The sequence below is a fragment of the Oryzias melastigma genome, linkage group LG5 (assembly GCF_002922805.2).
Source record: "Oryzias melastigma strain HK-1 linkage group LG5, ASM292280v2, whole genome shotgun sequence".
NCBI lineage: Eukaryota > Metazoa > Chordata > Actinopteri > Beloniformes > Adrianichthyidae > Oryzias > Oryzias melastigma.
In genome coordinates this window covers 32,882,323-32,893,718 of record NC_050516.1, presented here as the reverse complement: position 1 = coordinate 32,893,718, position 11,396 = coordinate 32,882,323, and the positions used below count along the sequence as shown (strand labels likewise).

The window sequence follows — 11,396 nt, the reverse complement described above, 5'->3', positions numbered from 1 at the left end:
GGCGTACGTAGCGTGATGGGGAGGGACTTGGAGGTCTGCACGCGCTGGCTTAGCAGCAGGCTGTCTGAAGGAAGGCGAGCTCCGGAGCGGCGTCGCTGTTCTGGTTTGGGACATTCAGCGACGGAAACTTAACTGCCAAGATGTCCGACGACGAGCAGGAGCAGACCATCGCGGAGGATCTGGTCGTCACCAAGTATAAAATGGGTGGTGACATCGCTAACCGTGAGTTCATGGAAACCGTGGAGTGGCTGAGCTGTCCTTGTCGGCCTGCCGTTCAGCAGACAGTCAGCTAACGTTAGTTTCGCCACATTGAGAGCAGTAGTAGCAGCAGCCATGTGGTTCTACATTCGAGGCACCTTGTGCTAGCTTAACGCGCTAGCTAACAGGCGCAGTTTTGAGTGTTGCCGTTTAGCAGAGCTAATGTCAGAACTTAAATTTATTTAGAATTACAGTTTTCTGTGAGAAACTAACATGGAATGCCAATTCTCTGAAAAGCTAGCACATACAAGTGATAAAGGCTTAAGTAGATGCTAACTATCAGTAATACAGGAAGGCAAATGCAGTGAGATTACTTTGTTTTTGCTTTAGTGCTGTGTTCTTTATTTAAACAACCAGCTGTCTTCTTCAGGAGGGCATCAGGTTTTCCCTGTTTGAACAAAATGTTTGAAGAAAAATAGATCTACTTGGGCAAATTTGGGGTTGGAAAACATTAGGAAACTATTTTATTAAACATTTGTCAAAAAAAAAAAAGATTCGGATCAACACGCATAGGTATTAGGGCTGCCACGATTAGTCGACTAATCGACTATTAAAATAGTCCACGACTAATTTGATAGTTGATTAGTCCTTACTTTATATTTTATGGAGTCAAACGTGTAGTAAAGTTAAACAAAGATGAGAGCCAAATAATGCACTTTTTAAATATTTGAGTCGGTGAGACAAAAACTTTATCTTTTGTGTAAAATAGTTCCTTCCTTTATTTACAAACCTCATTTGATTTATTCTTGTTTTAATCCCAGAAACTAATGAATGATAGAAGTTGTACAGTTCATTAAAAGTTTATTATCTCAATAGTCTTTATATTTTAGTTAGTTTAAAGCTAATCATGGTTAAGATGTGCTTTACATCCACTTTGCACATGACCCGATTAGTCAACCCATCGGAAAAAATAATCAGTCATTAGTTGACTATTAAAATAATCGGTGTGGCAGCCCTAATAGGTACATGATTTCATTTCCAAGTTATGAGGGTAGTTTCTCTTTAATATATATATATTTATTTATTTGTATTTGAGTACATATTAGTTTTTGAATCCTACCTACATTTATCTTTTCACAATCAGACTTTTAAACCTGACTTTATTCTTGACTTGTAATCTCGTGTAAGTTTTGAAACTCTGGTGTATTTCTGGAAAAAAAAAGTTGCTAAACAATAAAAAAAAAATTCATATATATATATATTCTGAAAATGACAAAAAACTCACATTTAGAGGTGGGAATCTTAAGGCACCTTTCAATTCAATTACATTTCAAGGGGCAACGATTCGATTATGAAACAATTATCAATGCATCCCAGATCTGTGTTTTCTTCTAGAAATATTTATCCTTACTACAAGACACTAGACCAGTATCACTTACTTTTCTCCACCAAAATGCTTTTTTCAGTAAAGACAAGATCAGGATACCTGCTAGATTTTAATAGTCGGTTAGTCGTCTGTTAGTTGACTAATTGTTGCAGCCCTAGTAGATAGTCCTTCTCTGGTGATTTGTATTGTTCTCTTCTTTGAGTTAAAGCCTGTCAGACGATCTTGATCGTCTTCCTTGTTCAAAATTCTTAACCACGTTCTTGTCTCTGTCATCCCAGAGACTCTTCGTCAAGTTATAGAGGCAGCAAAACCAGGGGTGTCCGTTCTCAGCCTGTGTCAGAAAGGTGACGCATACATCATGGCCGAGACCGGAAAGGTCTTCAAGAAGGAGAAGGAAATGAAGAAAGGTGAGACAGAGTTGGTGGATAAAGTAAATGTGGACAGAGCTAAAGTGGTGTTGTCTCAAATAAATACGACACCATGGTTTTTCTTGAAAGAAAATTCTTTGGTTTTCTCCTTTTTTTTAAGGTATTGCCTTTCCCACCAGCATCTCCGTCAATAATTGTGTTTGCCACTTCTCCCCACTGAAGAGCGACCCGGACTACACTCTTAAAGATGGGGATCTGGTCAAAATGTAGGCTCCGCCCCCTCTCTCTGTCCATTCCTCTTTCTGACCAGGCTTGTCATTCAAAGCTTTTGTTTGCATTTCATTTTTTACTTTATTGCTCTTGTTTTCAGCATAATACTTTTAACACCGATGCTGTCTCAATCGATCAGTTTTATTTAAATAGCACTTTTCAAGTCAACATTCACAACATCAAGTCCTCTACATGCAGCAAAGTGCAATTATATTCAACCAATAATACAGAGAACATAAAAATAAAAGCACTTTCATTTATTTATTAAGCGACAAGACACTGGAGATGCTGTTTTTATAATGAAAACTTACATACAAATATTAAATTGTGAATAATTGAAGACAATTTAAGAAACAAGTAAGAATAAAAAGGATAATGATTAAAAAGTCGATGTATATTTTATGGCGAAGGAAGTTAGTGAGTTAATTTTAAAGTCTAGTGGTCTATCTTTGGTTGAAATATTTTCTTATCAAAGTCAGTCAATGTACATAAAGATTTCTTAGAATGCATTATTCATTTAGCAGCAGGTACAGAATATGTTAGTTTTGTCCTATTATCTAGTCTTCTAACTTCTCTACTTTCTTTTTTTGTCTTATTCCATTCGTTTGTAGTTTGTGCTTAAACTTTGATATTGAATGTGGTTTGTCCTTCATTTTAATTTTTACGGCTCATGTTTCGTTTCCTACAGAGATCTCGGGGTTCACGTTGACGGCTTTATTGCAAACGTTGCTCACAGCTTTATTGTTGGAGCCAGCAAGGTGAGTGAAGACGACTGATATTTTGTGCTTGATCCTCAGTCTTCTTGGTTGATGTGGCCTGTCCTTTATTTTGTCAGGAACAACCTGCCACGGGTCGGAAAGCTGATGTCATCAAGGCTGCTCACCTGTGTGCTGAAGCAGCTCTACGCCTGGTGAAGCCCGGCAACCAGGTACGTTTGATGACCCCGTTTAGTGTTTTTGTGTGTTAGGTTTGTGGATTTCTATGGAGTAAACTATATTTATGGCTTTTAAAGCATTTCTGTGGTTTGAATTAGGACTGCCACAATTAGTCAACTAATCGACTATTAAAATAGTCGACTATTAATTTGATAGTCAACTAGTCGTTACTTTATAATATGTGGAGTCAGAGTGTAGTAAAGTTGAAAATTATAATGGCATTACTCTAGCTTTTTCAACTATTTTCCCAGTTATTATGGTTTTTTAGGCTATTTTGAAGTTTAGCTAATGTTTCAGCTACTAATATTTTTAGCTGGCTTTGAGCTTCAGCAATTTTAGATATCAATTTCAGCATCTTCAGCTATCAGTTTCAGCTTACAGCATTCACGCTAGCTTTATCACAGGGAATGTTATATATTTAGTTTTTAGTTAGTTTAAAGCTAATTATGGTTAAGATGTGTGCTTTACATCCAGTTTGCGAATGACCCGATTAGTCGAGTTTTAAAATAACCATTTGTTGCAGCACTAGTTTGAATATAAATTGCGCTTATGAAACACTCCCACATGTGTATGAGAACTCTTCCTTTTTTTTATTAAATAAAATCTTTCTTTAGTGTTTTTTCCTCTGAATTGAGTAAATACATTGATCTGGTTTTTGGTACACAGAATACTCAAGTGACAGAAGCCTGGAACAAGATTTCACAGTCTTTCAAATGTACACCTATTGAAGGTGAGTGTCTGAAGGTTTGAAACAGTTTCTCTTCTCAGCAGTGAAGTGACTGGAGTTTTTCATTTTCATAGGTATGCTGTCACATCAGTTGAAGCAGCATGTCATAGATGGAGAGAAGACCATCATTCAAAACCCAACTGACCAGCAAAGGTACTAAAAACCAGAAACTTACAAATTAGTCAATCCCATCCTGGAATGACAGCAGCAGTCTCATATTTTTTAATGCAGCCGTCCCTCATTTATCGCCATATGTTCTAAAAATAACCAGCGAAAGGTGAAATCTGAACAGCAGGGTTACAGATGATTAAGGCTTTAAAACTCAGACACATATGAACAGTTTCACACTAAACTCTCTTGTTTAAACTTTCAAAGTTCAAACCTTCATAGAAAAATAAATCCAGGATTATAAAAGGAAAGATCTGGTAGCGATCAAAGATTTGTGTGAATTTGGAAAGACAAAGACACTTTATACAGGAGACGCAGCACAGGGGAGATTGATTGACAAGGTCAACAGCCAAATATGGAAAATTCAAGAATATTCTGAATAAAAGTATCTGATTCATTTTTTTGTCTTCTTCTCAGGAAGGACCATGAGAAGGCTGAATTTGAAGTGCATGAAGTTTACGCTGTGGATGTGTTGATTAGCACTGGAGAAGGAAAGGTTGGAAGATTTCTCTGTTTGAGGAAACTGACGCTAAATGAAAGTGCAGTAAATCATTTGATTGTGTTTTCCTTCATTTCAGGCGAGAGACTCGGGTCTCAGGACCACAATTTATAAGAGGGACCCTAGCAAACAATATGGCTTAAAGATGAAGACCTCTCGTACCTTCTTCAGTGAAGTGGAGCGGCGGTTTGATGCCATGCCCTTCACTCTGAGGTTGGAACTAAACTCTTTGCTTTCAGCATCATCCCCACGCAGACACTGAGTGTGATTGAATGTCGACCGGCTGAAGATGAACTGGATCATGTATGACTAACGGCGACCTTTTCACAGAGCCTTTGAGGACGAGGCTAAAGCCCGCCTCGGGGTGGTGGAGTGTGCCAAGCATGAGTTGCTACAGCCCTTCAGTGTGCTCCATGAGAAGGAAGGTTAGTGGAGATCATCCTTTTTGAAGTTTCATCTTTGTGCAAACCTAAGTACAGAAGCCAAAAACGCCCCGTCCTACTTTTTTTTTTTCCTAATCGTTTTCTTATTATAATGAAATCCACCATCTTGTCTATCTGTAATCTAGATATCTATAATGAGATAATCAAGGATGAAGCGTCCGATCTCCCTTTCCCGCATAAAGACGCTGAGACTTTACCTGTTTTAACTCTTCAGTTTGTGGTTAACAACAAAAACAGTTGAAGAAAACGCTCCACAAAAGTTTTTAGTCTATTTTTTATTAATTAGTGAATCTATGCTCTTTAAATGTCTTAATTGCGTCTCATGCACCAGCCATCTCTCTTTATTTCCCCCCAACAAACCGGTTGATTGACAGAACCCTGAGCTGCCGAGCGTTTCTGCATGGTGTGTTCTCTGAGCCGCGGGTATCTGCAGCAAAACAAAACAGTTTATCAGGGAAAATGTCAAACACCAGAACAGATCCATGTATAATCGATTGATTCAATAGTGTCTGGTTTTTTCTGAAAAACTGCTTTGTTTTTCTGCGGAGGGATAAAAATGCGTAGAAGCGTAGAAGCGGACTGGGCCGAGTGGCTGTTTGGGTCTGCTAATGTCCGGAGTTCAGTGAACGCACCATGCACAGATTCTCTTCAGCCCTGAATTCTGACCATCAACCTGTTTGTTCTGAGGCTTAAGGGAAATTGGGGGGGTGCACGAGAAGGCATGAAGGTGTTCGAGGAGCGTGGATCCACTGATAAAATGGGGGAAAAAAACAACTTTAGTGGAATGTTCTTCTGCTGTTTTTGTTGTTAAACACAAAAAAAAGAAGCTTAAAACTTTTCTCTGCATCTCAATGTGGGAAGGGAGGAGGAGAACGCTTCATTCTTCGTTAGTGATTATCTCGTTATCAAGAGAAAACAAACTTAATTTTCTCATTTTTAACAAGTTAGTATATCGTTATCATTAAAAAAAAACAAGAAAAGTTCATTTTCTCGAGAAAAAGAGCTTTGTCTTCTCGTTATAGTTATAATTTCGTTTTCTCAAGAAAATTAAGTTTGTTTTCTCGTAATAAGGAGATATTATCTTGTTATCACGAATAAAGTTTGTTATAAAGAGAAAACAAACCTTGTTTTCTCTTTATAACGAATTATCTCATTTTCTCGAGGAAACAAAGTTTGTTAAATTAAGTTTGTTTTCTCGCTATCACGAAAAAAAACAAACTTAATTTTCTTGAGAAAACGAAATAACTAACGAGAAAATGAACTTTTGTTTGTTTTAATAACAAGATAGTAACTTGTTAAAAATGAGAATTAAATTTGTTATCTTGTGATAACGAGATATTATCTCGTTATCACGTTATACATCGTTGTACATCTTCTCGTTATAACGAGTTATGTCATTTTCTCAAGAAAATGAAGTGTGTTTTCTCGTGATAACGAGATCTAGTTTTTACGAGAAGTTTTTCTTGGAAAAAAAACAAACTTTGTCCTCTCTCTGTAATGAGTTATCTCATTTTTTAAAATGAAGTTTGTTTTCTCTTCATGACTTCTAGTGCTCTTGTTATCACAAGAAAACGAGAAGTTCGTTTTCTTGTGATAACTTGATATTATCTCGTTATCTTGAGAAAACGATCAACAGACAGAAAGTAGGACATGCCGTTTTGGGCTTCCATACCTGAGCAGCTCTTCTGTGCTTTTTTCAGGTGAATTTGTTGCTCAGTTTAAGTTCACAGTGCTGCTGATGGCAAACGGGCCTCACAGAATCACTAATGGACCTTTTGAGTCTGAATTCTACAAGTCAGAGCATGAAGTTCAGGACCCCGAGCTAAAGGTGAGATTTAGGATAGTTTCTTCAAGAGAATTTTCCTCCAACAGTATTTATTTTCATATAATAATCATTTTACAACAAAACGTCTTCTGTCTCCTCTAGACTTTACTACAGAGCTCTGCCAGCCGCAAGACACAGAAGAAAAAGAAAAAGAAGGTAACATTTGGACCCTGAGACCGCCACAGCGCGCTCTGGTCGTTCTGATGGTTCATTTCTCATCTTTACCTCCACAGGCTTCAAAGACGGCCGAAAATGCAACTGGACAGCAGACGGAGGACGCTGAAGCTGTAGAATAAAAACTGCCTTTTTAGACTTTCAAGACCCCAAAAAGGAGCCAAATGAATAAAAACCAATTTGACCGACTTTTGGTCGTCTATAATGAGCTAATTTGACAATTGATGAATTCCTAAACATGTTTGGATTCATGACCATCCTCCATGGATGTTTAACCCTTTACTGCCTGAAGTGTTGATGGTTGAAAACTGCCTTTCCTACCCAAGAACCTGAAACCTTTGCATTGGATTTTAACATTTCTTTTGCCGAGTGGTAATATTTGGAAATTATTGCTTCTGTTCATTTTTTATTGACTGAGTTGAATCTTTAAATTGACACTCATTCTTTAGCAGATATAATAAAAAATCTTTTTTTTTTTTTTGTCTTTTAGAACCACCTTTTAAGATGGCACGATTTTCCCTGAGAGAATTATTTTGACAACTCTTTTTAAGAGCGTTTCTCTTTTTGATTCATAAAATCCAGATTTGGGTACGAGTTTCTTCAAAATGTTTCACAATTGATGGCAAGTAGGAAATTGTTGTACTGCTTGAAATCAGTGATTCTCTTGTAACAATTGTTTGATTGTTCCTTTTCCAGACGTAACATTTTAAAGCCGTTACCCAAATAATTATTTTTCCAACATATCAGCATAACTTACGGGAGCAAGATGCTACAATTACTGCCAATCGCCTTGACTTTGAACCATAAAGATGATAGTTTTTCAGTTTTAAAGAAAGTTCCCTCAGCAACAGCTGCTCATTTGTTTTACAAGCAAAGTTTTTTGAAGCATAAGAGCTTCGATGATTATTTTTGAAAGTGATTCTGTTCTCTGAGTTGAACCACTGAAATGATTTTCTTTATTCAAATATTCCCCTGGAAAAAGTTGAAATTGTCTTTAATTGTTAATGATGGGAAAGCTAATCCAGCTACTTCGCACAAACCACTGGGCAATAGAACTTTTCATCTAATAAAGAACATTTTTCATACCTTTGTTTCTCTTCTCTTCTTTTTGGGACAAACTAACTTTGAGTGTTTTATATTGATGCACATCTGCTTTTTTCAAGGTTTCTGTGTTCTTAATGTTAAGTTTTTAATCATATCATCAAAGAGGCGTGCATTTTAAAATGTTATTGCTGGGCATAGTTTGAATTTAAACTTTAGAGCCGTCTTCAGAAATTAACATTTGTGTCCCTGAAAAGTATTTTCCAGAATCTGAAACCAAACACAGGAAGCAAAAAAAATGACACTTTCATGGAACATAGATTTTGGGCTGACAGTTTAATATCCTTGATTTGTTTATTTTTACTTGTATTACTTATTTTGCCAGTAGTCCTGGTATGATTCTGCTAAGAGTGACATTTCTGTTCCCAGAATATTACTGTATATTTATTGTTTAAACTCAAGTAATACTATAATATAAATTATATTTTATTTTTAAAAAGCACTCTACATGTGAATTATTGTAGAAATTACAGATGTATATTTACACTTATTAAAATTGCACCTTAAGTACTGTTTTATAGCATTTCTTATCTCTCCTCACAGCCAAATGTTACGTTTTATCTTAATGGATCATTAGCAAAATCCTTTTTATTTTTTTTAAAGTGTGACACAATTATTTTCATTTGTAGATTAAAAGTTGACATATTTAGGCTTGAATTCCCATTTTAGTGGTGTCCCCAGGTTGTCACTCATTGCTGTTAAACAAACATATTCCCCTTCTCTGAAAAGTTTGGAACAATTCACTAGTGTGATGTTTTCAATAAAATGACTTAATTTAGGTTTTCTCCACGTCATAGAAAGACCAAAAGGGATTTATCTTGTTTTTCCTTAAATTTACAGAATTATTAGCTGTGTCGATGATGGTCAATCTAAATCTTGCAAGGACAATATCTGTAAATATCAAATCAATTAAATTCACTTAAAATTTTAAGAATATGCGTCATTTACTCAAGTTACTGGAATTGATGTCAAGATCTTAGATTTCACAGAATTCTCTAATTTATGCTGAAAACTATTTGCTGTTGTCCTCATTCTTATTACATAGTTTCATTCCTGTAACCGTAATAATATAATGCAAAAATAAATAAAATTAGATTTTTACATTGATACTGATTCTAACAGTTGTATGATTAATAAAATTGATGATCAATCATTGGATTATTATTATATTTTTATATCCTATAAAGAAGAAGGGTTGACTTGCATTCTTATAGAAAAACAATATGCAGTCCTTTTTTTGTCATGAATATTAGTATGATGTAACTTTTTACAATAACTCTTTTTCTAAGGGTAAATAATTATGTGGTTGATATATTATTTAAAATGGACTAAAAATGGAACTGCAGTTTTTCTAATAGTAGTCAAAAAATGCTAAGAAAATATATTTTAAAGAATTGCAATAAATTAAATAAAGTAGTTTAAGATTAACCAGTACTAAGTTTAAACAAATACATTTGTATAAAAATAAATTCTTTATTAAAATTAAATAACAAAATTACTTTTTTTAACCCTTTAACCCAGCAAATTTAACTCTTCGAGGAATTACTATTATATATTATGTCTATGGGAATCACCAAATATTTCTTGTTTACTTGTTTAAAAAAATATTTAAAAAACAAAGAAGATGTAAAAATGTAAGCAATAAAAGGTTGTTCATGTGAAATGTAAAAAGCATTAAGAATTTAAAAAAAAAATAAGCGTAACTATTAGTTTAAAAGACAGCGTCAAAAACTACAGAAAAACTCTTTATAATAAACTCAGGCGCGCGTTTATGACGTCATGGGTTTATAAAAGGCGCGGGCTTTCTTCGTCACGTCCTCTTTCCGTTGCTCTTCTCGTCCAGAGGTATGGAGGCATTTTTCTCCTAAACTGAATCCAGTCTAATCTTTGAATATTTCGAGTGACTCACAGTTGATTTCTTTTTATTTCGTTTGTGTTCACAGAAAACTCTCCACAGGATGAGAGCCAAGGTAAGAAAACCAACCGATACCTGGATTTTAATGATAGATGTGTCTTCATCCAGAACGCTGCTTGCTAGTGCCTGACCTGCAGCCCCGCGCGCCTTAAAAATACGTGGTTCACCTGGTTCCCTGTGTAGCAGTACATAAAATCGAGTGAATACTGAACAGTGTAGTATTTTTAACCAGTTAGTGAAGCCTTGTTGGGTTTTTAAGCGTTTAGAAATGGTAAACATGGTTCATGTCACGCAAGGCCCGACTCTGCATGCTAGCTAACAGCATTAACACTTGACGTCCAGAATGTTATTGTGGGATAGTTTGTGGTTTCTGTGTATTTGTACAAATGTCTTGAATGAAATGTTTTTTTTATTGTAATGAAACAAAAAATAACTTAAATAAATGTTTTTTTTTATTCTTTAGTGGAGGAAGAAGCGTATGCGCAGGTGAGAATAAACAAATGTTTTTTATATGAAATGTGGATGTTTTTAGAATGTGTATTAAAAGTCAAACAAATTGAGATTTTGAACTTCAATTTAAACTTAGCTCTGCTCTAACTAAACATTCTTACCAAGCAAATTGCTTGAATTTTAATGTATCACCAAATCCACAAGCTGTCCTTGATGGTTTAGTGGTTATTTCTCAAACACATTCAAAGCATAAATGTTAAATGATGTTTTCTTTTTCTAACAGGCTGAAGCGTAAAAGGAGAAAGATGAGGCAGAGGTCAAAGTAAGCTCTCCATCTCCACCAGCTGCTGTCCCATCGCCGCCTTGGGGTGACGGATGATCAGAGTGGACTCCCTCAAGTGTCCATTGATGAAATGAAGAACCTCGTCCGTCTGAATGAACTTCAGAAGAACCTGATGTGGATGTCTTGAGTTGAAGAAGGCAAAGATGCTGGAAGAGGACGAAACATCAAGTCTGCAGCTGCACCTGTTCATGGACCATTACACTTGTTTTCATACAGCTGTCATGTGGTGTACTGAACAATAAATGAACACTTCCAAGTTCACCGTTCAGACTTTCTTCATTCATTGAAAACTATATTAGAATTTATTCATTATTGCAGAACTAAAGGTTTTATTTTACGACTAACATTTGGATTTGTGAGATTTAATGACAAATTAAACTAAAGACTTGATGTCTATTTAAGATTTGCATTGAGCTGAACACTTTCAGCGTCAGGAGGGAGTTTTGTTAATGTATTAAAACTAAAGCCAGAAGAAAAACAGTCTGAATCAATTATAAATAAAAAAAACATTTAGGTATATATTTAAATGTGTAAAGTCTTTTTAAACTAAAGAAAACAGCTGCACAGGTCTTCAGCATTTTCTTTTTTTTTTT

The 11,396-nt window shown here is 35.5% G+C and overlaps 1 protein-coding gene and 1 long non-coding RNA gene across 2 annotated transcripts; both read left to right on the top strand.

Annotated features, from left to right (window-relative positions):
- The first annotated feature begins 7 nt into the window (after positions 1–7).
- Positions 8–8,079, top strand: LOC112144831 (proliferation-associated protein 2G4). Its single transcript, XM_024269648.1, has 13 exons — positions 8–222; positions 1,864–1,992; positions 2,114–2,219; positions 2,912–2,981; positions 3,059–3,151; positions 3,825–3,888; positions 3,960–4,038; positions 4,471–4,549; positions 4,632–4,765; positions 4,883–4,977; positions 6,696–6,823; positions 6,923–6,976; positions 7,054–8,079. Exons 1-13 carry the CDS (start codon positions 141–143, stop codon positions 7,114–7,116), a joined length of 1,176 nt encoding a protein of 391 aa, XP_024125416.1. The 5' UTR covers positions 8–140; the 3' UTR covers positions 7,117–8,079.
- A 1,752-nt stretch (positions 8,080–9,831) lies between these two features.
- On the top strand, positions 9,832–11,071 carry LOC112145761. The gene is made up of 4 exons (XR_002919133.1): positions 9,832–9,940; positions 10,039–10,065; positions 10,474–10,496; positions 10,744–11,071. It is a non-coding gene; the product is annotated as an uncharacterized LOC112145761 (long non-coding RNA).
- The last annotated feature ends 325 nt before the right edge of the window (positions 11,072–11,396 follow it).